The sequence below is a fragment of the Dufourea novaeangliae genome, unplaced genomic scaffold (assembly GCF_001272555.1).
Source record: "Dufourea novaeangliae isolate 0120121106 unplaced genomic scaffold, ASM127255v1 scaffold89, whole genome shotgun sequence".
Taxonomy (NCBI): domain Eukaryota; kingdom Metazoa; phylum Arthropoda; class Insecta; order Hymenoptera; family Halictidae; genus Dufourea; species Dufourea novaeangliae.
In genome coordinates this window covers 69077-94824 of record NW_015373988.1, presented here as the reverse complement: position 1 = coordinate 94824, position 25748 = coordinate 69077, and the positions used below count along the sequence as shown (strand labels likewise).

Sequence of the window (25748 nt, the reverse complement as noted above, 5' to 3'; positions counted from 1 at the left end):
GGGACTGTTACTAGATGAAAGCACGAAAGTTAGAGAATTTTAAGGTCTAGTAGCGCTTAATTTAATTTATGAAAGAAGTATTGATAAATATATCATAATATATGAATAAATTGCGGAAATATACATCGTCTTGATATATAATAAAATAATTCTATTATAGTGCACCATTATTTTATACATTAGTAGCAAATTTCATGGCATGTATTATTTGTTATTAAAAATATTCCTATAAGAAGAATTTTATCTTAAATGTAAGATTCTCGTCTGAACGAAATTAAGAATGCAATTGTTCGAAAATTTGTTATACAAAATTTCACAACACTTAAAATTATGAAACAACTTTTTTTTGATCATGGAGTATTTTAAATTGCATATTGGCAAACTTCAGAGCCTTCAGAGTAACGTTCGTGACTTCGCATTGGTTCGCATTAATATTTGGCGCTTAGAATAGATATATGTATATGGATATTATGTAGGGATCAGTAGGGATGTAGGGTTAAATAAGGTTGAACAGCTTATTCAAAGAACTAATAAACATAATTGAAACGTTGTAAATTAACACTTATCTGACTTCATATATATGTATATCTGTATTATAGATAATTTAATTTATTTCAAGTGCGTTTTGTGTTATCTATAATATATTATTATACATCAAAATTGACGTTGACTTTGCGGAGATTATACGAGATATACATTTGTAAAAACATTTTAATAATCTTTTGTGATGATTATATGGTATGTTCAACATTGTATTTGAGTCTCAACTCTGAGTCTCCAAATGACGAATAAATATATTCCTTTCTTTATGTATCTAATATTTCAAAATTCAAGATTGTTAATAGATTTAATGATTGATAAAAACGCAAGAAAATGTCAAAGAAAGTGCCGCTCAGTTCGAAAGAAATTCAACCAACATTTAAAGGATTTTTGGAGATATTTAAAAAGAAGCGTGACCAGCAATTGAGGTAGGAAATTTATATACATGTAACATTCTATTTACAATATGTAATGTTATGTCACTTTGATATTATAATATCAGTACACGTTAAAGGTTTTGTCTAATGTAATCTATATATTTCATTTTATCTTGTTTACAAACTGAATATCTAAAGACATAGAAGATATATGACATAAAAATTATTTTTTTATAACAATTAACACTTTATTCTTCAGCACTCAGAAATCCATAGGTACTAGTTCTAAATTAAATGAAAGCTTAAACACATCTAACAGCGATGAATCCCATGTTGTTGAGAAAACTGCAACATGTTCCAGAAGCAGTATTATATCTATTGTAAGGAAATTTCTTATTATATATAAAAGCACGGAGAAGCTAATATCCTTATGATGCAAATAATATCTTTTAGGATAGTTCTGATGATGTCACACATAGTCCTATGAAAATATCTGATAATTCTGTAATAGAGAAACATGAAAATTCCATAGCAGAAAAAACAGTATCAAGTAAACATGTCAAACCAAAACCTTCTATGTTTAAAACAACACAAAAGTCAAAAATTCGATTTATTCAGTCTTCAGATAGTGAAGATGATATAATAAAACCACATTTGAGTTTAAACAGAAAGAACAAAATTCTGAATGACAGTAAACAAGAATCTGGATCTAGTCAATATTTTCCAACTCTAAAGAGGGAGCTGAATAGCTTACCCAATGTATCATCATTAGTTTCACCTGGAAGTGATATCTGTACAAATGAGGTAGATGAAAAGGAAGCAATAGAAAGCGATGGACCACAAACTCCAAGAAAACTTATAAGAACTAGAAAGAGAGAAAATATTGTGCTATCAGATACTGATAGTAATAGTCCAAATTTTAAAAGTAGTCCCAAGGGACCTCTGAAAAATAAATGGGCAGGACCAGATTTCAAATTGAATTTAAAGCCTTTAGGCTTAGGAAAACAATTGGATTCTTGGATTCAGTCTACAAAAGCGAAACCTGTAATGTCTTCAGTACCTGTAAGCACTTATTTATAACACATATAATAGAACCAATTGTTATTAACACCAGTGCTGCTACATTTTATTGTATAAAACTAATTAAGTTATTTCTAGGTCACAAAGAATAAGTTAGAAGATAGATGCAAACATTTAAAGGACTTACAAATAGAAACTCTTGAAAAATTTTATAATGCATTAGATCAAATTCCACTGCCCGTTTTAGAAAATTTCCCAAATTTTAATGCACGTACGTATCAAGACTTAAAAATTCTGTATCAACACATTAAAGCAAAAGTGCGCCTAACTGAAACGAAATTGACACACTTACAAAATGAAGAAGATCAGAAACTTGCCAATGAAAAGGTCTATGAAAATATAAATAGTTATAGAGACAGTTCTATGTTACCTACAATGCCAGGAACTTTAAATCAGCAATCAATACTAAGCATTTCGGATAATGATAGTTTTAATTTGTCTACTATTAGTTTGTCCGATTCGAATTGTGTCAATGTCATGAAAATGGAAAATACATTTTCACCAGCAGCAAAAGAATTGTGTCCAACTTTGGAGAAGAGGAATGAATCACAAGTAAAAGAACAGAAGGATAATAATACCCTATATTCTTCACCAATTCAAGCTAAATCGTACGATTCTATAGCTCAAGGAAAAAAAAGTACATTTCAATTGAAAAGACCTATTAAAGCAACTTTAGGAACACAAGTCTCTAAGAAGATAGGAGAGATTTGGGAAAAAGAAGAAAAGTCTAGAACTATCAATACTAAACCAATAGTTTCTAGTCTTGATGTACACGCAACAGCTAACAATGTATATAAAGATGAAAGAGTTGAAAGTAATGAAAGTATACATCTTTTACAGAAAAACGAGAAAAACAGTTTTCAATTCAGTGAAAAGTTGAAGCATGAAAATACTCTGAATGATTGGAATGACACACTGGATACATGCGGTAGTCAAATTACATAAAATTAATAATTAAATGTAAACATCAAGTATAGTATACATTGAATTTTGTGATCAATGCTTTTTTTTTCAGGTAATACCTCATACTCTGAAGACATAGTGGACTGTTTAACTCAAGAACTTGAACAGTTCCCGGAATTAAATAAAGATTGCAACGTAAAGTCGAGCTGGAATTCTTCGGGTGAATTTTAATTATAAAAGGAATTAATTTTTTGTTAATTCTAATGGTACATATATGTTTATAATTTACGTTTATAGGAATTGGAACAGGAGCAACACAAAATACCAATGTTAAAGGGAATAGTAATGAAGATAATACAGAAGGGATGAAGTCAAGTAAAAAGAAATTAGAAGTGGGTAATTTTACTGGAAATTATAAAAACGATGGCATCAGTGGTGAATTTGATGGTTTAAATTATCCATATTCACGAGAAATGTTAAAGGTGCAACATTTTCTTCTTTCAGTTCTTTATATGTTACGAATCTAAACATACTTTTGTGTATTCAGTAGAATAATTTCAAAATATTCAGATTTTTAGACAAAAATTTGGATTATATTCATTCAGACCGAATCAATTGCAAGCAATTAATGCTGCACTTTTGGGGTTTGACTGTTTTGTGTTAATGCCAACTGGAGGAGGAAAATCCTTATGTTATCAGTTACCAGCGCTTTTGTTACCTGGCGTAACAATTGTAATTTCTCCATTAAAGAGTCTTATTCTTGATCAAGTTCAGAAGCTCACATCCCTTGATGTAAGATTTTACAAACGCCTATATCTTATACATTATTAAAGTGTAGTTATAATTTCATAAATTTTATACAGATTCCAGCTGCACATATGTCTGGAACACAGACAGATAGTCAGGTGGAAGGAATATATAGAGAACTTTCGAAGAAAGAACCAGCCCTTAAATTACTATATGTAACACCAGAAAAAATATCAGCATCACAAAAATTTTGTAATCTTCTAGCTACATTGTATGGTAGAGGCTTATTAGCAAAATTCGTTATTGATGAAGCACATTGTGTAAGCCAATGGGGTCACGATTTTCGACCTGATTACAAAAGATTGAAGTGCCTTAGAGAAAATTATCCTAAAGTGCCCACAATTGCTCTAACAGCAACGGCTACGCCAAGAGTTAGAACCGATATACTGCATCAGTTAGGTCTTACGAAACCAAAATGGTACGTTCTTACATTAGTAGTATTTTTAAGAGTTATGGTAAAAAAAATGTTGTTTCACAGGTTTATGTCGAGTTTCAACAGGCCAAATTTAAGATATAGCATAATTGCAAAGAAAGGGAAGAATTGTGCAGAGGAAGTAATAGGTTTGATACAAACAAAATATAAATCGGAATGCGGTATTGTATATTGTTTGTCTCGTAAAGATTGTGACACCTATGCTATGCAAATGAAGAAGAATGGCATCCGAGCATTAAGTTATCATGCTGGGCTTACAGATAATATGCGAAGTGACACACAAGGTCGTTGGATTTCGGAAGAAGTATGATACTTTCACATATTAAATATTTTTAACATTTCTTAGCATACATATTATTACATAAGATTCAAATTCTAGATTAAAGTAGTCTGTGCAACAATAGCATTTGGAATGGGCATTGACAAACCAAATGTGCGTTTTGTAATACATGCAACTCTTCCGAAATCAATTGAAGGTTACTATCAAGAAAGTGGTCGCGCTGGTCGAGACGGAGAAAATGCAGACTGTATTTTATTTTACAATTATGCTGACATGTATAGAATAAGGAAAATGGTTGAAATGGATAATCAAAATCCTGATGTAATAAAAACTCATATGGATAATTTATTTAAAATGGTGTCGTTTTGTGAAAACAAAACGGATTGTCGCAGAACATTGCAACTGAATTATTTCGGAGAATTGTTTGATCGACAACAGTGCGTTGTTAATAAAGCAACATCATGCGATAATTGTAGAATTAAAGTAAGTGAGATTTGGAATTATATGCAGTACAGTCTCTAAAATAACTTAGGTACAAATATTTCAATACAATTTTTAGGATGATTTCACTATGTTAGACGCAACAGATCAGGCAAAGAAAATTATGCAAGGAGTCCGTGAAATGATTCAAATGAGGAATTGTAAACTCACAGCAGTACTTCTCACAGACATATTTAAAGGAAGCGATCTCAAGAAAATTCGGGAGGCAGGTGAGAGATATAATTTTCTATACCACATGGGTACAACTTTGTTTTACGGTACCGAGATATAATCATCAATCATCTTTATAGGTCTTAATAAACTTTCTTTATATGGGTATGGCAGATCATGGAATAGGGGCGACATAGAACGTTTGCTACATCATATGGTGCTGGAAGGATATTTGCAAGAGCATATGTATATCAATAACGAAATTGCTTGTGCTTATGTTAAAATTGGTCCGAATGCAAGTGAACTTATGACAAAAAACGATGCGAAGGTAAATACTATCTACCTATTGTGTCAGTAATTAATTTTGAATTACAGTAATTTAATGCTACTTACAATAGGTCTTGATTCCCATGAGATCATCGAATAACACCAGTACCGCAGTCGCAACTGTATCTACAGTGACAAAGAAAGTTGATAAAGTCCTTCTGGAGCTGCAAGACCGTTGTTACAAAGAGCTCATGGAGATAATAAAAGGAATTGCTGGAGCGCTCGATATTTCGGCATCTTCGGTAATGAATATGATTGCAATCAGGGCGATGAGTCAGAAGCTACCAGATAGCGAAGAAGCTATGTTAGAAATACCACATGTTACTAAGGCAAATTTTGACAAATACGGGAAAGCTTTGTTGGATATTACACAAAAATATGCTGCAGAAAAATATGGTACAATATTATATTTTAATTGATTCAACATGCATACATGTGTCTCTTTTAGTTTTGTAAAAACTGATTAATTATAATTATCTATAGTGCTATTAAATGAAGACGTGGCAGAGAGTAATGACAGCAATGATGACGATAACGATACGTGGGATACCGGTGCTGCTACAAATTATGGTAACACGTATACAACCCGCGGCAGAAAACGTAAAGGTAGAGGCGGTTATCGAAATACCGCTAAAAGAATCAAACGAACGACATCGAGGTAAACATATAGAAACACATATTTGTTTATTTAGTAAATTTATGTTAATATTAATACCTGAACTTGTCGGTAGTACACGGAGAGGAAAGACTACGGAAAAAGCAAAAGTTACAACATCAAGCAGGGGTCCAGGACTTGTAAGTTTTACCCAAAGGAAAGAATACCTCTCAAATCCTAATAGGTACATGCAAATTAGTTAGTATTCTTTTCTTTTGTAATATACCTTTGTATTTATCAGTATTTGAACAGTCGTAATACAGAAAAATTACGACTGTTTTATACCATTCAGGATACAGTGTATCCGTATTTATAGAAACTTAACATATTTGCCACATTATAGCTCAAAATAATGCAACAGTGTCAGATATCAATTTTGTAAGAAATGCTCAGATTGTACATATATAAAGTTTTGTAATAAAATGATTAACTTTTTAGGATGTTTTTAAAAAATGTGTGTTTACATTAAACAATAACGGAATGTTCGATTATATACACCTTTATTCAAGCCATATTTACAATAAATATTGTGTGTCTATATTTATGCTCACAAAAGCATTACTCACATAAGCTTACTATCCGAATCAATAAATTAGAATTTCTTGTAATAGGGATAACATTGCTTTAATAAAGCTATAAATGGAAACATAAAACTGAGATTAAACTAATAAAGTATTTTGTAGCTAAGTACTACTATATTTATAAATCAGGTTGCACTATTCTTAATTGGCGATCCTCATTTTTTATGTGTTTTTTTAACAAGTCCATAATTTCATTATCAAAGTCAGGTGGGGTGGGCTTTGCTCCTGTGGCCCAATAGAATATATCCCAATCATTTGATGGTAAGTTTATGAGACGGTCATATAGTTGTAACTGTTCATCATTAAAATCTGACAAATATTGTTTGGCGAACGTACTTAAAAGGAGGCCGTTCTCTAACATGCCGCGTTTACGAGATTGATACACCAGCCTGTAAAAAAAATGTAATCAACACAGTTTTACAGTTACACTGTTCTGAGATTTTCAGAGACAAGTATGACACAATCAATATTGTTGAGTCTTTCAAATGTAATCTGTTTCGTTGTGGAAATATTACCCAACATTTTCAATGATACAGTGTCAGTGTCATTTTATTATTGCTGAAACTAACTGCAATATTACCTACATATTGAACTAATTTTAAACACCTTACCAGTAATAACTGTACAAAATGTCCCACCAGAACACAAAGACATTGTCTTGGAATTTAGTCATTGTCAAATTTCAACTTAATGATATTCAAGGTTACTTCAAGGTCATAACTCAGACACATATGAATATATTTGAATATCAGTTATGAGATGAAATAAAATTTTTCTGTTTAACATACTTTCTTTATATCTGAAAGAACGAGTAGTTCTGGAAGCATGAAAGAAAATGTTTGTGACAACACTTTCCTCATTCGGAAACATTAAAATTATGCCTTAAACGTATTCTCGTATCATTAAAACAAAGGAGATATTTAGGTGTTGAGTTCTGGTTGAACAACCTGTATAATTACACTGTTAATGATTTCTTTTCTTATGACCTAGCTCTTTTAACTTCCGTATTTTCATTGTTACGTTCAATATACGGCGGTATATGAGGTTCATGACCATCTGGATGAATTATATCTTCAGATTCATTTTTACATAATGTACAACTCGTTGTAATACTTCTTGCCAATGGTATCGGTTTAACCTTAAATCATATATTGATAATACTTTAATTATTTAATAACAATAATATAATTACTTGTTATTTTATATATTTGCTCTTACAATCGATACCAGGGACTTTACAAAAACATTCATTTTCGTTGATGTATGTCTTACGTCTATTTAGGAAGCGAAATTTATAGCACAAAATGTATATTTATAATACAAGAATTAACACTAAATATATATGAACGAACGTAAAAGTTATGGTACTTATAGTTGTTCGTTAAATATCTACTCGTATGAATATTTTTATTCGAAAATCAAGATAATAGTTATTTTGTACATATGCATAAACTGGAAATGTGTTCTTTTCCGTTACACGTTACACCTGGGTTCACCTGGGTGGTGTAGTTGGTCGTTGGTGTTGGTGGCATTAAAACTGATCAAAACAAACTTACGATATAACCTTCTTTACATCACTATGAAATTTATTTACGCTAGTCGGTTATACATAAAATGAATAAATGTATATAACATGAAATGTGTATAATTTGAACAGTGAAATAATGTAAATATGGGTATTTTTTTATAAAGAAATTTTTATTATTTCTGTCATAAATTCATAATTTATTATTGCTCAACCTATGAGTTATATTTAAGCGTCTATGTAATGTTTGTATTTATTCGTATTTTTCGTAACTGTTAAGAAAATAGTTCTGTTAATTACAAATTCCTTAAACAATAATCATGTATAACGAAAGAAGCAAGAAGAAAAATTCAACAAATCAAAGCGAAATGTTTTCTTCGTCAGTAGACGTTATTGATTCAATTCTCTCTATGGATGATACAATATTAAACATTATTGAAAATGACAATGGAAGTAATAGAATATCTTCTGTCAGTCCAAATATACATGAAATGACTCTGAATGGTCTTGTACATGAATGGAGTGTTTGCGATATATTTGATATAAATGAAGAATCTGAGAAATCAACACCTGCTAACAATAATGAAGATCCAGTAACAAGGATTAACGAAAAAAATGTTTCCAATACTTTGTGCAAATCCAGCCAAGAAAATAATCAGTGGCAAGATGAAACATTTATGAACACGGCATTTACACAGTTGGTTTCTTCTGATGGAAAAAATTATGCCTTGGATTATCCTATTCAGGTTACTTATTTTTTACATGATAAAATAACTACCAGTTATCAGCTTTAATCATATTTTATTCTGTATTGTTATGTGAAATAGGGTGCTACTCTAAAGCATAAAAATTATATTGAAAAAGCAGCTGCTAGTGAAAGTAAAAGATTGAAGAAAACAGAAGATTGTACATTTTATGGTTTACCAGATTGTGTAAAGAACCTTTTCCTGCAAATTAGGGGTATTGGCAAGCTTTATAGTGAGTATTTTACTTTTTAATATTAATGATTTCATTCACTGCAATTATTATTGAGTAAATATATTTAGTTTTGTAATCACAGTACATTCACAATAATTGCTTCATTTTTGCAGAATGGCAGGATGAATGTTTAAATTTGGATGCAATAAAAAGTAGAAAGAATTTAATTTATGCTCTTCCAACGAGTGGTGGTAAAACATTGGTTGCAGAGATATTAATGTTGAAAGAACTCATATGCAATAGAAGAAATGCAATATTCATTCTACCATTTGTTGCTATAGTACAAGAAAAAGTATGCACGGATTTGTTGACTGTGATAAAACAAATTATTGTACAGTATATTTACAATATTCATTTAAATTGTGTAGGTTCAAGCATTGACACCATTTGCATTAGAATTAGGTTTCTTAGTTGAGGAATATGCAGCAGCAAAAGGATGTTATCCACCGAAAAAACGTCGGAAGAAGAATAGTATATACATATGTACCATAGAGAAGGCATTAGCTTTAACATACAGCTTAATTGAGGAGAATCGTTTCAATGAAGTAAGTAAAAGTATAAAAAAAGAACAGCATAAATCATGGTGTATTGTTTACATTTACTCAAAAATATTTTAGATTGGTATTATAGTCGTGGATGAGTTACATCTTCTTGGTGAAGATGGTGGAAGGGGTGCTACATTGGAAGTTTTGTTAACAACAGCATTATATGTTAATGGTAAAGAAGAAAATTAAAATAAGATTTCATACATTGTTCATATAATACTATAACATAACTTCATAATGTTTATTTCAGAAAACGTTCAAATTGTTGGAATGAGTGCAACAATTGGCAACCTGAATGAAATAGCAGAATTCCTGAATGCAGACTTATACACTGGAAATTTTAGGCCTGTTGAAATTAAGGAATATGTCAAGTGTGATGATAGTATTTGGCTGCTTGATCTGAAAATAGAGAATCTTCTAACAGATCAGAAAAAAATTAATTATCGTGTAAGTTCATATATTTTATTCAATAGTATTATTCTAAATGGTTTAATGGTGTTTTTCAATTATTTATTTGTTCAATAAGTATTCAAACAATGCGGCAATCATAGATCCAGATAGAATTGGAGGTTTAGTAATGGATGTAGTTCCACAGGATTCCTGTCTCATATTTTGTTCTAGTCGCAAGAATTGCGAAAATGTCGCTATACTCCTAACTAAAGTTTTATTTAAGTGAGATATATTTTTCTGTACTTTACCTTCCAAACAATTATGTTTTATGTAAGTAATTATCACGTGAATATTTTTAGATCGCTAGTAAAACATAAAATTGACGAAAAAGAGAATTTATTGAATGCACTTCAAACTGAGGAAGGCCTTTGTCCTATTTTACGTCGAACTATACAATTTGGCGTAGCTTATCATCACTCTGGACTTACAGCCGAGGAAAGACGTTTATTAGAAGATGCTTTTAGAGCTGGAATTCTATGTGTTATATGTTGTACCTCTACACTAGCTGCTGGAGTAAATTTACCAGCCAGAAGGGTACTCGATTTACTATGCATTATTTATGTTGTTATAAACTAATTCAGACTTCTTATAATGAAAATTATGGCAGGTAATACTAAGAAGTCCGTATGTGGGCAACCAATTCTTGACTTTAAGTAGATACAAACAAATGATTGGAAGAGCTGGTCGTGCTGGCATGGGAAATATTGGAGAAAGTATTCTTATATGTAAAAATAATGAATTGTTAAAAGTAATAATAATAATATGATTTAGTACCATGTACTATAAGTAAATCACTTCTTAAATATTAATGTTTGTTATACAGGTAAAAGAACTCTTGAGGTCCAAAATGGATGACTCCTTAAGTACATTACACATAAATAAGGATAGAGGCATAAATAACTTAATTTTAAGTGCTACATTGTTTTCTATAGCAAACACTAGATTTGCATTACATAAAATAGCAAGGAGAACTTTACTTAGTACTCAACAGGTACGTTTAAATGTGAATGTAAAAAAAATTGCAGATGAAGCAGTAACTGGATTTTTAAAAAGTGGTGTAATGAAAGTAAAAGAAAATGGAAGGGGCCAAAATGTGTTCAGACCAAATGTAACTGTTGCTATTCCATCTCAAGATGAATGCTTTATCGACAAAATTACAGAAACAAAAGGAAAAAAAACAATAGCACTAACCACTGAAACTGAGTTAGAACTTTGTAACCTGGGACGTGCAGCTATGAAAGGTACAATTTTTCTGGTTTAATAAGTGAATTGATATTTGATATTTTTCCAGTTTTTATTCTTTTGAATTTATTTCAATGTTGTAGGTGGCATGGATATGCTGTGTGCATATACATTATATGAGGACTTACAAAGAGCACAAAAACATTTAATTCTTATTAATTGCTTACATCTTTTATATCTTGTTACGCCATATGATATCATATCGCAAATAAAACCAGTTGGATGTGTTTATTATGATGTGGTAATTGTGCCATTTATTAAGATTCATTTTTGTGTAAAGTGTTTTGTAATACTTTTATTATATATTTAGATTACGAGTTTGTCCGAGAATCAAATGAAAACAGCAAGACTACTTGGAATTAATGAATTAACCGTGGTCAAAATACGCGATGGTATAACACCTAAGGTAATTGTATCATTTTGTCTTTCTATCAAACATATGTATATACTTAAGCTGTTTCATATCTAACAGAATGTGGAACCAAGAGTGGTTCAAAGATTTTATGCAACATTAATATTGTATGATTTGTGGACACATCATGCAGTTTACACAATAGCAGAAAAGTATCAAGTAAATAGAGGTATTATACAAAATCTTTTGACCTCAGTCTCGTCATTTGCATCTTCTATAGTTCGATTTTGCCAGGTGAGATAAGAAATTTAATGTATTTATAACTTAATAGTTCGTAAAAACTTAATAGTCATTTCTAGGAACTAGATGAATTTTGGGCATTTCAAAATTTAATAAGTATGTTTACTAAACGGTTATCTTATTGTTGTCCTTCGGAACTAGAGGCATTAATGGAATTACCATTAGTAAAAATTGTAAGAAGCTCAATATTCTCATACTTCTGATGCAAAGCAATAACATTTTGTAAAATTTAATTTCTACAATGTTTCATTTATAAGGGAAGAGCGCGTCAATTGTACAATGCAGGCTACAAAACGTTACAATGTATAGCCAAAGAGAAGCCTATGGATTTGCAAGAAAAAATTCCATACTTAAGTAAAAAGGTGGCAACACAAATCGTTGAAGCTGCTAAAGTAATTTTTTTTTTATATTAACATTTGTAACTTTCAAATTACTATGTTGGCTCTCTTTTGCTTATATTTTACAGCTATTAATATTGGAAAAAGTAGAAGACTTACAAGATGAAGCAGAAGATTTTCTAGACGGTATAGATATAAATACTTTAAAAGGATTATCAGTTTTAAATTTTTAATCATGTTGTATAAAGTAAAGATTTATATGATGATTGACTTATAGGTTTACATAAAATTATTAATTTTGTACATACACGTACGGAAATTTGTACGAATAAACTATTTCATTTCGTTTTGTACGCATAAACGGTAATAACATTTCATGTATGGCACATACAACAAATTATATTTTCTATTTGAATGTTCAAATTGCTAATTGTGCCAAACAGATCAATGTGTTTCGAGAGTAGCACATTGTTTAAGCAGGCACATATATTAAACATCCAAAATGAATTCGATATTGCTTCAAGGATATGTGATATCAAAACATTGTGGTACAAATGCTATACTAATTACATAAAGATTGGTTTATAAAAAGCAGCGAAAGTAAAAAATAATAACTTTATTAAAACATATCTTTTATAATATATATTTTACACTTGGTAGCACATGTTATAACTTTTATCGTTTTTTATACAGACATGGTTTTAAAGTAATAGGTGGTAATTTTTGTTTATTTCCACTTATGTCTTTCTCTTTTTTAAAATCTAAGAAGTAAAACAAGTTGTGGGAGAAATCTTTCCAAGTATTTTTAAAACCATATTGACTTAGTACTTTTATAAAATCGTCTACTTGCTCAAAGCGACTTTTAACTTCTGCTATCTTCAAAATACCACTAAAAATAAATATTTTATGTAAACTTCCATTAAAACAACGAAATACACGATAATACCTAATATTTATACTGAGATTCATAATTACTTACTCTTTCTTGAGAATCCTATTTGCTTCTATGATATAATCTTTAAGATTAGTTCCCATAAGGGATAAGCAAAACACAACAACCTGTACTCCATTTGTTAATACAGGAGTATGTGCCATGTCACATACTGTAACATTTTCATTTAAAGAAACAAAGTCAAAAGAATGTACTTTATGAGTAACAGAAGCAGCAAGTTGTGCTTCTCCACAGCCAAAGTCAGCAATAATATAATCTTTTGGCCTGCAATAATAATGATAATGTGAGAAGTAATGGATTAGTTCTTTGTACAAGAATTAAAAATTAACTGATAATTTTTTGAGTTATATACTAACAGTTTCTTGATAGATGATATTATAACGTCAATAGGATTTAAGGGCCACTGTTCAACTTGCTGTTGGTAACCCTCGTGATATGCTTTAAATGCATCTGGATCATCTTTAAAATACTTTTTGGATTCGGAACTTTCACTGTTATACATTGTTTCATTCAAATACCTAAATCTAGATGCTTTTAATTTAGTCATCATTCTTTCCCTTAAAGACACTGGTTTTGGATTATCTTTTTTTTTTGTCATCTGTTTTTGTTTAGCAGCAAGCATTTCTTCTAATTTCTTAAGATCTAAATTGCTATGCCTTGTTGCCATTCGAGAATTATTTTTTTCTAATGAAAGTCCAGCAGTTTCCTCTTTCTTCTTCTTCTGCACTAATATGTTCATCTTTGCTACTTTATTGTCTTTACTTTGTTTACCCTTCTTTTTATGTTTAGTATTTTGAATTCCATTTGCATTTGTTAAGTGTGGGACTTTTTTTCCTTTCTTAGACTTTTTAACATTATTCATCTTTATGTTAGATTCTTCAGAAGCCTGATACTTGTTATGTTTCTTTGGTTTCTGTTTCTTAGTTTTACCAAGTTTTTCCTGTTTCTTTTCATTTTTGTCTTGAAATTGTATTTTCTTAAATTTACCTTTCGTTTTTATATTTGTTACCTTTACTATATCAGAGTTAAGAAGATTGGAGAATGCATGATTTCCTCCATCTTTGTGTAGTTTTTTCAACGTTTTCTGCAATTTTTGTGGGTTTTTTTTTGGTTTATTCTTAAATTTTACATTTTGATCTTTGACCACAACAGGCTTATGTTTATTTTCAGTCTGAACTTTTTGCTTATTCTTCTAAAATAAGTAAATTGTATGTGGTGAATGTATGTAATGTACCCTCACGAGCAAACTCGGCTTCCGATATGGGAAAAAGTGCCGTATGAAGAGCCTTCTACCACTTGGTTTCGGAAGTTACTGAAATTTATGTCAAATTAACATTCAGTTTAACATTTATTTCCGTACTTGTTTTGAATTTACCGGGCGGTATGCGGATCTTCAACTACGCTACTTTTTCCCCAAACGGTAGCCGAGTTTGCACGTTAGTGTACATGTATTTGGTTATCATCCAAACCAAAATGTTTTATAATTCTCGTTTTGAATAAAAACTTGTAAAAAGTACTGAAATAAGTATGAAAATCTACAGTTTACCTTAGAAACACGTTTCTTGTTAACGGTTTTACTATTCTTCTTATCGTTAGAAGTATTCTTCTTTACTTTCATTCCCATTTTTCTTATATATAATTATACAATATATATATATATATATTTCAGTCTTGATAAGCTTGAACCACCGACGCTAACCGATGCTATGTTTCAACTTTTCTTTCACGTGGTTTAAGAAACAATCGCATTCCCATCAATTCCCACGCATTCTTAATCAGTACCATTGACAAAGCATAGAACAGATCAACAATCATGCAACGAATTTCCGTGTCACACGTGCCACTACGACGAAGGGTCCTGTCAGAGATGGGTAGAAGCAAGTAGATGTTATTATACATGACTTTGATTCGTTGATTTTTATAAAGCCGCCGAATCATATCTTCATCTTTATGAGAATCAACCAATGAAAGTCATGTATGATAATTTGTACCCATCTCTGGGCCTGTGCAGTCCTTCTGTGGTCCCATGCCATTTTAATGTCAATACGCGACGTTACCGATAAAGCATGATTCTGAGTATTATTAGCACAAATGAAGCATTATATATTTTATGTTACTTATTCACAACAATTTTATTCATTTCGAGCAACTAAATAAGAAACTATGTACATATGTAAGTATGCTAATTGTTTGCAGTGAAAAAGCATTTCCCGATCGCAAAAATCAAGCTGATGAAAAGTATGTTCCCGCTCCCGCTAGACGGCGCCACTAACTCGAAATTAAATTTTCGTTTTTACGCATGACAAGGGCGTCCATGAGACCGGCCGATTCTCTCTGTTTTCAGTCGCTTTCGCTGCTGGCAGCGTACGGACGAAGTAGCTGAAAGTTTTTCGCGGAAATCGGTTATCTTTCAAAACACTGTCACTATTTCACCGCCGTCATATACGATGATACACAAACACTCCTGACCCTTCGACAAGTGACACTGGTGATCTGACATTCGTAAAACAAACAAGAAATGTATTGTCCAAAATGAGTTTCCGCCGCGCGTGGTACCGGTGTTCAGCGGCACATCACGAAAGGGTTAGAATTGAGTAACACTTTACCGGCAAAAATTGGGGTGATACTTCATCAATTTGGGCAAAAAGAAGAATACGAAAAAGAAGTGGGAGACGAATGCAAAGAAAACCGATTGTCGTAAGTTTCATTTTACTTTATCGTATTTTTATTATCTTATACAAACAGTGGTGATCATAAGAACATGCTAATAAAGTCAAGTCTAATTTAGTAGAGAAGTAGATTTTAGAATGACAGGTGTATATAATACAGATATACATATATATATATATATATTAAAGGAAGTGACGAAAATAACAACGTATGTATTGTATGTAACAATGAGAAAATATGTACTTCATTTATAGTTAAATTCGATTACTTTTGAACTTTTTTTAAAATACTCGATACATTCTCGATACATTCAAATCAAGTTACCATATTTAAACACGAAAATGCCAATGTTATTCATTCGGAATTTCAAACTATATTTGACACATTTCGTACGACTCTGGGCATACATACATGTTCCACATTATATCCTCGTTTCAGGTGAACCGTGTTTCATTAAAACTACATCACGTGCTAAAATGATATTTTGGTCATTATAGTCTTTCTAAAAACATATTTATAAATGTACCCGTTACGACTGGTATCGATAAATATGATGGTTTAGTACAGAATCCATAAAAACGACAACCGCAGTCAGCGTGTTAATTCGTTTTGTTTCTCCAATTTCATGTCTCATTAAACAAATTACAATATTTCTCACATCGTTTACGTACAATTTTAACAGTTGTACATCCAGTGCTTCATAATATTTTTTCAGCAGCATTGACAATTAACATGTTACAATTACGAAAATCAAGTACATTAAAATCTACAAACACTTTATTATTGCATCTATTAAATAAATGACTAAAATTACAAGTTGTGCAGTTTCATTGAATATTCTGCGAACGGCAGTTCGTTCAATGGATTCCACGTGTATTACACTCGTAGCCTCCAATGATTCGTGCCATTCGGTGCCGTAAAACATCCACCTAGGAACGGGCAAGAATCACACGTAGTTAACAGTATTCTTCGGATACACGGTCTATATCCTTAGCAACCCAGGTACCAATTGTTTTCGTAACCTTAAACGGCACATGTTTGTGTTTCTGCACGTTAGACGGGGCACGATGACTGCTGTTAAGTACATTCGAATCACACTTTGCATCCTGCTAACGGATGCCCGGGGCAGGGGCACGCGGTTTTTGCGACCAGTAACTTGCGTGCCTTTACGGATTCTTGTAAACAAAGGCGAGATCATAATTACCCGGAGCGGGCACTGTGCTAAGGTCGGCCGTGCATATCGGAAGTCGACGCTCCGGGAACTCTTGTGTAGTTACGGTTTTGTTTTTGAGACATTCAGCTAGAATTAATAAATTTCCATACGTTTGCGATAAGTGATCGAAATCGAAGATTTCAGTGACCACCGCTGGCCGTTTCAGCTCCAATATTCGGTAAGCAAAATTACATTGTACTAAGCGGGGTGTGCATATTAGACTGCGGATGGTTCTGCAAAAGTAAAATTTTTGCGTGGAATAATCATCGAAAGCTACAGATACTATGTAGAAAGTGTTTTTATTCGTGAGATTCTGTGGTAGATTGAAAAAACAAAGTTATAACTCGCTTTGTTATATATTATTGTGAATACAAAAACTGACTAACGTAGGAGTACCGATACCGGGTCAATTGTTAACCATACTGAAATTTTTCTTATGGGTACTTTAGAACTACTTGCCGAATCGATACATTTCAATTATTGGATCGCGATATCCGTTTCCGTAGATTATTCTCCGAAAATCAGGATCAATGGAAGCAAGTGTTTTACCAAGGTAAATTTTGGTGAGTGAATTCAGGTACAAAATTAGTTCATTTTGATAATAAAATCTTTATGTAATCGTCCGCGATCCTACGCTTTCTTACGTAATTTTATATTCCCATGTTGTGCCATATTGTCAATCGATATAAAAGGAGGGGGCATCCAATGTTGAACGTTTCGTGCTTTTACGCGTCATGGGTATTCCAGTTATGCGCGCCGGTTAATTGCCCTACGGGTAACAACCGAATAAAGGCAGCAAAGATGTTCGTTTTTCATGCTCTCCTGTACCATACTTTGTCATTCAAAATGTTTTTCGGATATCTGATTCGCGATCTGGTTTACTGTTTGCAAAGCCGATGGCTCTTGTATAGAATTTTAAATGCACGAGCAGAATTGCAAGTGCAAAGGCTTTTGAACACCGTGGAGCTTCCTGCCTCCCTCCCCGCGCCCCTATACACACTTCCCCATTTTTTTTTATTCTCTGGCCCCGTAAGTATGCGCCCATAGAGGTAGCTATCGCGCGCGCGTGTATGTACTCCGTTCTAATTCTTTATGCAGCCGGCCAAGGAAATTCACAGTAGGAATGCACGGAAGGGAGTTTGCAAAATCCAGTTCCCCCTTTTTTCTCCTGGTTTATTTTTTTTTTTCACCTCTCTTCTCGACGAAAGGCTGTTCCGTGGCCTGCATTCACGTGACGCACTCGGTCGATGGTATTACGCGTGTGTGCACACACGATTAGGCCACGTGTCCCCCCCCCCCCGTTCGTATTGGTCGGAGCACTATTTCGTCGATATTGTTTTTCTGCTCATTAAAAGTTATCTTTCGGACAACTGTCGTTCACTTGTACAGTAAAGCGAAAGCTTGATAATTCCGTCGTCCTTTTCTTCAGACGAATAAGCTGGCAAATGTTGCCCACTCATGCCGTATCCTACACACAACCCTCGTATCATCATATTCGTTCAATTAAGCTAAAGAGGACAGTATATTAATTTCGTAAACTTTAAATTCAGTTTTCCCAGATTAAATAGCTAATCGAGATAGAACAGTTACAAACCAAAGCGACGAAAGGTTTATACAAAGTTGTTACAGACTTGTCCAAAAGGGACTTTTTGTATAATCCTGTAACAAGTTATAAAAACATGTTGTATAGCAAAGTTTATATTACAATTTTGTTATATAACACTGGTTTGCTATGAACAGTATAGACGCAGCTTTAGACCCGGGGGAAAAGGCGCAGAGTGCGTGCGTGTGCCTTCCGAAAGTGAGTGGGACACACGGGGGCCTTCGCGCTGAAGGAGAATCAATAGATGTGTGTTGCATCTTGCCCCGCTTGTCCCCCTTTTCGGCTGCTCCGCCGCGCACCCTTCAAGCCACCGACTCGACCTTCGCACGAGCGTGCCCACGGCCGATACGCGCGCTCCTCTCTTTCACCCTCTTTCTCTCTGTCTCCCTTTTCTTCTCTCTTGCTCTTTGTCTCCCTCCTGTCGAGCATCCCTTCTTGGTCGATTCATTATTCCGTTTAAGGTGCAGTCGAACCGCCTCTTGGGAAATTTTATTCCCGTGCAACCGCGAGACTTCGTTTCGTTCCTTCCGGGCATGCAGGAAGGAATCGTCATCGTCTTTTTAAATGAATTTATGCGTTGCTCGGTTGAACGTGAGTTCGATGGGAGAGAATATACCGCGAAGCTCCGATTGTAGGTGAAACAACGGTAATTTCTTGACAGAGATACGAGCGTGATACCGGTGTTCGTGATGGTAAAAACATGGTGTCAGGTAGAGAATACGAAATGATAGTTTTGGGAGTGAATTATCGATGGGTAGAGGTGCCAGTGGGTATATGAAACTTAATGATACTACAATTTGATTTTGTTTTTTTGTATGGAAATGAAGGATACTTGATAACATTGTTATATTCTGTAGGAATTGATTTTTATTTTTATTTCTTGTTTTAGTATACATAAATAGGACATATCTAATAAGATAAGAAGTTGCATTGAAAAATGTCCCTTATTTTTCAGGATAACGATATTATGGTCACGATACATTTTCTATCGTAAATATCGCGACAGCGAACAGCTGGTCTGACGTTCAAGAAAAATATTCTTGTTAAAATTCGTCTGGAATTATAATGAATACGTTACTGGACTAGGTAATTTCCATTTTTCATCGGGAAAACATAACGCAATTTCGTCAGACGATCGATCTCACGCGGGCTGCTTTTGTTCACCGCGTTTAACCACCCTCTATCGTGTAGATCTTATCGAACCCGAAACTCGATGCGTAAATCAAGATACAGCGGTGGATAAACCAGCCATTGCCGTGAGTAGTCGTACGAGAAACAGAGTAACTCGTGGTGTTATACGCGCATATACCTGGCCCCCATTGATTAGAGACGTAGAAATACCTGTTCGAGTGGTAATCGCCCTCCGGGTCCGACCATTGAATTATTTAAGGGAATGGCCGCTTAATGATCCTCGTGTCGCTATATTTTTCCATGCCGTTCAGTTCCCCGCTTGTTATTCACTAGAATGCCCCACGGTTAAAACAATCCTTATGGTCTGCAACTGTTTCTACGCTCGTTTCATTTTTATCTTTATTCTGTGGCTACGAAATTATAAGTCATAGTTTCATCGACGTGCATAGATTATCAGCTAATTGTCGATTTTTGTACACTCGTAGAAGTAGAAAATGTGGATAACATTGAAATCCTCTAACAGATAGGCGTAAAAAAATTATAGGTGTATTTGCACAAAATTGACAAAAAATTTGATATCATCACAGAGTAATCTCTACTGATCACGATTCGTGGTTCACCCTGTATAACAAATTGAATGAACGTCTGCAAAGGGTTGTTTACACTGATTTTACGTAGAATTTGTTCATTCGGTGTATTTAAACGGCACAAAGGGCACAACAATACGTACACGACGATTATTGATCTATCTGCCACGTTTATCTGGACGCTACAGCCTTCAAGTTTCGGAGGGTTGCACAGGGTGCAACCTTTAACGTGGGTATACACATGGAAACGGGCAACAGGGTTGGTTAAGGCTCTTCAACCCTCCATGAATTCCTGGGACGAGGCTACTGGTCGGAACTAGTTTGAAAGTAGTCTCAATCGCGCATCCATTTCTCTTCCTTCAATAAGAAGGAAGTAATAAATTCCAACAGTGGCCAAAGTGGTCTAACAAGTAACAGAATCAAAACAGGACCTCTCAAAGATGCAACAAATAATAACGACTTCACTGGTACTGTATCTAGTTTTCAATGGCCTCTCGATCTGTTCTCAACAGACACGAGAACAATCTTATAACTCTGTTCATTTTCAAGATTTTAAAGTTTTGCGAGCGTTATTCCTGTTTCGTGAAATTTTTCATTTGTTTCGAAATTTTATAAATTCCATTTCTTGTGTTGTTCAGAAGCTATAGTGTATCGGGGTTTCCTTAGAATTTCCATCGTGGCACGCTTTCAGTCGTTGTGTTTAAACTTTATGCGACTAGTTACGAGACTCACGAGTCCCCGAAGATGTACGAAAATTTCATTCGACGGTATAATTTCAGCTGGGTCACGAATCTCATATATTAGGCGGAGTTTAATCAGACGTAATTCGGTCTCTTAAGTGTTAATATCATCTACGTCACGGTAAGTGGCAGAAGTTCGGTAACTGCTGTCCTAATGCCAGGGTCGAGAAAACTTTTGGAACAAAGAGGTACATACTATATTTACACCACGTGAAACACAATATCATCGACGTTTCAAAGATAACATTAATACCTACGCAGTTCATAATCTTCCACTATTTTATATCAACTAATTACTTTGTTTTCTAGTTTTCTTAAACATTCATTAACTTCACATTTCATTGGACTTCACGTATTAATACACAAGAAAAAAATGCATAAATTCTACAATGTAATTACAATCCCAAGACAACAGTCGAAATTAAATAACGGTGAACGGAGGTGATCCAAGGTCGTCCACCACTGCGGAGAATAATAACGGAGTGGTGAGGGGGGGGGGGGGGGGGGGGGGGGAGGCGAAATAAAGCACACCCCAGTCGATAATTCTCCACCCTACAACGCACGTATGTAATTCGGAAAACCCACAGAAAGCAAAGTGCATACCGTTTCACAGACTCACCACCACCGAGAGGGGGATAGGAATGTGACCGAATGTGCAGTTTTGTGGGGGGTTGTGAAACTAAAGTCACCGACGACAACGAAATCGTAGAAACGAAGTACCGTGAAAAAAAAGGGAAAGCGAGAGCCGCCCGGGTAATCGGAACCGCGTAAAGCGTGGGCGAGAGCTGGAGGGGAGGGGCGGGAGTTGGGGGAGAGGGGCGGGGAGAGAGGGGAGCGTGGGGCAAGTGGGAGGGAGAGAAAGGGAGGAGGCACAGGTGAAAGTGAAGCGAAGGTGGTCGAGTTAGAGCGGTGTTTGGGGAGGGTGAAAGGAGGTTAATGATTAGTTCTTCCGAGGTCGGGGGCTGTTGCCGGGTGCAGGTTGCCTGGCTCCCTTCAGACCGCCCCCTTTCACTCCCCCTCCCACCCGCCCCCAAGGACATCTCTCACTCCGTCCCTCCCTACGTCCCTCCCTCTTTGCCCCGCGGTTCCCTCTCGCTTTTTCGCCCTTCGATCCCCTCCGGTAGTGCTGCTGCTCACCGTTTCTGCCAACCTTCAAAATTTCAGACCCTACTACCGACGCAGCTACGCATACCGCGGGGAGAGGGGGGGGGTTGGTGTGAGAGAGCTTGCAAGGTTGTTCTCCCCTCCAAACGCATGGTGTGTTACCTTCAGGAACGTACCTAGCACGCGTGGAATTCCCGTATCGGTGGGTGTATGTATATATGTTTACCCGTGAAATTTTATATCGGATCGGCAATCGGCACCGATGATGCGCACCGGCTGTGACTTCGGTATCCCCTTTTGATGAAGAAATTGTTTTTCATATGGAAGGGGGACCATGAACTTGTTGGTATGCCTGACATTGCCTTAATTATCAAGGGATTTCAGTTATGCGACACGGGGGGGGGGGGCACCGAGGCGCGCTGAAATTCGTTTTCAACCGTTTCGTGTTATTTTAACTATTTCGTCTAGGTCGTACCGAAACGATTTCGAACACGCTAGTCCTCTCTGCGATTTCCAATCGAAAGAGTTCGTTGTGTTGTTTATTATCGAAGTAACTTTGGAATCGTAAGTGGCTTGTCATGATGAATTGTACGGAGATGTCTGAGTATTTCAATTTATGTAGAAGAGAACGGTTATGCAAATGTACATACTTGTTCCGTCTTATTGTTCAAGGTGGCGTTGTGCCAGGAAATTTTTCATTTACCTTTTTTTTTCTTATTGTACGGACACAACCGTGGGGCGTAGGCAGTAACGGACGCTCGTAATTAATATGTTGACGCCAGAAGCTGTCGAGCCGTGAACCAAATGCACGGTGTCACCTGCTTAATCTGACTACCAGATCGCGGCACAGTGTAACCATCTCGTGCACCGGCGAACGGCCTGAAAAATAGCCACGGATGTACAATCTCGTTGGCATCGGCATACGTTAAACAAGTTAAGCTGATTTCGAATGTATTTTCGCCTCTACAATTCAAATATTCCTTCCAGAACTTTTAGGAGAGTTAGTATAGTTTTAACTAAAGAGGCTTAGTGGTTTTGTTCTATTCACTATTTAATATCTCTGTTATTCCATGCAATGGTAAAACAAAATGAAATGGGAACCCTCTTTAACCCTTTCATTCCCACGGTTGTCATGTGATTACGTATTCTAAATTACGATATAAAATACTAGTATCATATATTTTTTTATATCTGTGAGTATACATATAGTTTCTTGTAGTATTCTATTTATTGTGTGGCACAAATTAGAATGCGAATTTAAAAGCTCATCGGTGACATAAGATCGGTATATAACATCAAGTTTGTCCGCAGAGTGTGAAAGGATATGTCTGTTTTCGGAGGGTTGATACAACAGTTTCGGTAAAGGGTTCTGATGTTGAAGATTTCGACAACGAACAAATATTTCTTACAATCGATTGATTAGTTTTTCATACTAGAATTTCAAGGCGTGGTAAACTTTTCGGAAAATAACGAACTGATAGGAGACATCCGAACGCTAATACGGGGTGGAAGTGTCACGATAATCCGAGGCGAATCTTCCCCTTGTTCAGATCTTACCTACAAATTCTAAAGTGAATTAGAGTCATATGTACGTAAACTACAAGAAGATTCGTTACATCAGTGTGCAAATCGAGTCTCATCGTTCATGTAACTTCGTTACCAGCCGTGCGTAGATATTGTAGCAACCCTAGCTCCAAGATTTTCCACCGCAGAGCACCCTCCCTTACAGAACGACCGTATACATCATACCTTCGGAATCCCCGAAGATGATCACCCCCGAAAATTCAACCTCTCAAAAATATCACGCCCCCCCCCCCTTTCCCCTCGATAAAAATCCAACTAGTAAAATCATGGGCCCTGCTCTCGATCCATCGACCGAAAGCGAAAATTTCGTCGGGCTTCTAGGGTGGGGAGGGGGATACGAAACAGAACAAAAGCTTTTCAGCGTCGATTGCATGGCAACGGTGTGTATTTCGTCGATTCGTCGCCGCTTTCATCGTCGGTTTTTCGACCCATCCTCTTTTCTTTTTTCTTTTCGTCCGGCGCGCGCTAGTCAAATTATCTTATCGATTCAGAGAAAGAGAGAGAGAGAGAATCCACCGCCGGTGGCGTGCGCCCTTGCAGGGGTGGTGAGGTAAACCTACACACGAAAAAAGGACCCACTGGAAGACGGGGAAAGGGACACGGTGGATTGGTGGGGATGGAGGAAGGAAGGAAAGGTACCGAAAAAAAGGAGAAAAAAGTAGGAAGACGAGAAAAAAAGAGGAAAAAGTCTTTTGCAACGTCAGCCCTGGGCCGAGGCCGCCCTCGTAACGGCCGGGGGACTTTCCAACGAAAGTGATGGCTGTGGCTGGCCGCGTCGGCCGGCCGGCTGCCTGCTTGCCTGGCTCTTCGTAGGAAAAGCAACCCTCGGGGGTGGTTGTGCGTCGCTCGACGTTGGAGGCGGCTGTTCCTCCACCTTGAACGCGGCTACGAGGTGGCCGTGGCGCGGCTCCCTCCTCCCGATGGTCGAGGACGGGGGTTGTTGGTCCGTGGAGGTGGTGGAAAGGGGGAGGGAGGATGCGGGGGCGGATGAGGAGGGGAGGAGGGACACAGCCGGTAACCTTGCAACCCTCTTGCGTACGTGGAGGAAGGGGAAGTGACAGGAATCCCGGGAGGAGCGGTGGGTTATGGGTTTGAGGGCATTCGGGGGTGCAGCCGCACGGGGCGGCAGTGACGGGCGTGACGTAGTCGGTGGAGGATGTACGCCCCTGTCGGCGAGGGCCACGGCAACCAACAACCATCCCTGGTCAATCCATGGTGGCTTCATCCGCCAGGTACACACGGTGTTGTTCACCTGTTCGTTGTTTCCGTGAAATTTTCTTTCCTTTTTCTGTGATTGTTTCTCTTAGGGATTGTCTGTTGACAGCTAGGTCGAGTTGTGTATACGGGGTTAGAGGTGGCGCGCATCGATGACAAGATCGATCGATTTGTTGTTGGCGGGTTTGCATGGGGAGAACGAATCGTGTACCGATGACAGGTGCGTGTTGGTGGAGATCGTTGACGATTGATCTTGTTCAATGTACAGGTTGATTGCCTGTTTTGCATTCGATGGTCTGGTAACGGCTGATTCGTAACGCGATCGGAGCTAGGGGATGAAGCATTTTTGTGTAGGTCGCCAGTGTGCCGGATTGTCTGTCCGTGATACGTGGGTAGGTTACGCAGTTGCGTAACGTTCACTCGGATTGGATGGCGGTGTTTTCTTGGAGTCTACTTGTTGAGAGACAGAATTTCGGGCGGGATTTTAGGGAGTAGTTACAGCATTCGGTTTCTTTGTTTTGCATTGTCAGCTTCGTTTCTGTATGGATAGGTTAAGGTTACTTGAAATGGAAAGTGTATAGACAT

At 35.9% G+C, this 25748-nt stretch overlaps 5 protein-coding genes across 5 annotated transcripts in view; 3 read left to right on the top strand and 2 right to left on the bottom strand.

Annotated features, from left to right (window-relative positions):
- Nucleotides 1-1238: 1238 nt before the first annotated feature.
- Nucleotides 1239-6287, top strand: LOC107187406 (Bloom syndrome protein homolog). The gene is made up of 14 exons (XM_015575509.1): nt 1239-1283; nt 1371-1979; nt 2076-2925; nt 3013-3120; nt 3198-3382; nt 3471-3692; nt 3764-4125; nt 4186-4444; nt 4520-4903; nt 4980-5130; nt 5212-5399; nt 5470-5794; nt 5882-6056; nt 6130-6287. Exons 1-14 carry the CDS (start codon nt 1239-1241, stop codon nt 6254-6256), a joined length of 3990 nt encoding a protein of 1329 aa, XP_015430995.1. The 3' UTR covers nt 6257-6287.
- Nucleotides 6288-6752: 465 nt separating this feature from the next.
- LOC107187585 (succinate dehydrogenase assembly factor 2, mitochondrial-like) lies at nt 6753-7945 on the bottom strand. The gene is made up of 3 exons (XM_015575711.1): nt 7853-7945; nt 7621-7772; nt 6753-7023 (listed from the first exon to the last, which is right to left on the bottom strand). The coding sequence occupies exons 1-3, from the start codon at nt 7883-7885 to the stop codon at nt 6753-6755; spliced, it is 456 nt and encodes a 151-aa protein (XP_015431197.1). The 5' UTR covers nt 7886-7945.
- Nucleotides 7946-8569: 624 nt separating this feature from the next.
- On the top strand, nt 8570-12597 carry LOC107187405 (helicase POLQ-like). Its single transcript, XM_015575508.1, has 16 exons — nt 8570-8905; nt 8987-9137; nt 9251-9429; nt 9506-9682; nt 9755-9854; nt 9933-10129; nt 10209-10354; nt 10432-10666; nt 10740-10880; nt 10956-11373; nt 11458-11615; nt 11685-11780; nt 11847-12020; nt 12086-12199; nt 12284-12418; nt 12493-12597. Exons 1-16 carry the CDS (start codon nt 8570-8572, stop codon nt 12595-12597), a joined length of 2862 nt encoding a protein of 953 aa, XP_015430994.1.
- A 442-nt stretch (nt 12598-13039) lies between these two features.
- Nucleotides 13040-14940, bottom strand: LOC107187404 (ribosomal RNA-processing protein 8). Its single transcript, XM_015575507.1, has 4 exons — nt 14863-14940; nt 13673-14508; nt 13344-13580; nt 13040-13253 (listed from the first exon to the last, which is right to left on the bottom strand). The coding sequence occupies exons 1-4, from the start codon at nt 14938-14940 to the stop codon at nt 13040-13042; spliced, it is 1365 nt and encodes a 454-aa protein (XP_015430993.1).
- Nucleotides 14941-15950: 1010 nt separating this feature from the next.
- LOC107187511 (protein abrupt) overlaps nt 15951-25748 on the top strand; it is a 53419-nt gene continuing 43621 nt past the window's right edge. Inside the window, exon 1 of the mRNA XM_015575629.1 lies at nt 15951-16013. The gene's annotated coding sequence lies outside the window, so the exon portion shown is untranslated. The remainder of the gene's footprint in view (nt 16014-25748) is intronic.

Excerpts from the sequence above, each read along its gene's own strand:
- LOC107187406 (XM_015575509.1), top strand. The coding sequence starts at position 1,239 with ATGAATCCCATGTTGTTGAGAAAACTGCAACATGTTCCAGAAGCA. Across the intron at positions 1,980-2,075 it reads CTGTAATGTCTTCAGTACCT|GTCACAAAGAATAAGTTAGA; the intron begins GTAAGCACTTAT and ends AGTTATTTCTAG. Across the intron at positions 4,126-4,185 it reads GGTCTTACGAAACCAAAATG|GTTTATGTCGAGTTTCAACA; the intron begins GTACGTTCTTAC and ends GTTGTTTCACAG.
- LOC107187585 (XM_015575711.1), bottom strand. The coding sequence starts at position 7,885 with ATGAATGTTTTTGTAAAGTCCCTGGTATCGATT. Across the intron at positions 7,773-7,852 it reads TAAAGTCCCTGGTATCGATT|GTTAAACCGATACCATTGGC; the intron begins GTAAGAGCAAAT and ends ATATGATTTAAG. Across the intron at positions 7,024-7,620 it reads ACGGAAGTTAAAAGAGCTAG|GCTGGTGTATCAATCTCGTA; the intron begins GTCATAAGAAAA and ends TTTTTTTTACAG.
- LOC107187405 (XM_015575508.1), top strand. The coding sequence starts at position 8,570 with ATGGATGATACAATATTAAACATTATTGAAAATGACAATGGAAGTAAT. Across the intron at positions 10,667-10,739 it reads TAAATTTACCAGCCAGAAGG|GTAATACTAAGAAGTCCGTA; the intron begins GTACTCGATTTA and ends AAATTATGGCAG. Across the intron at positions 12,200-12,283 it reads AATTACCATTAGTAAAAATT|GGAAGAGCGCGTCAATTGTA; the intron begins GTAAGAAGCTCA and ends TTCATTTATAAG.
- LOC107187404 (XM_015575507.1), bottom strand. The coding sequence starts at position 14,940 with ATGGGAATGAAAGTAAAGAAGAATACTTCTAACGATAAGAAGAATAGT. Across the intron at positions 13,581-13,672 it reads ATATCATCTATCAAGAAACT|GCCAAAAGATTATATTATTG; the intron begins GTTAGTATATAA and ends TTATTATTGCAG. Across the intron at positions 13,254-13,343 it reads AATAGGATTCTCAAGAAAGA|TGGTATTTTGAAGATAGCAG; the intron begins GTAAGTAATTAT and ends ATTTATTTTTAG.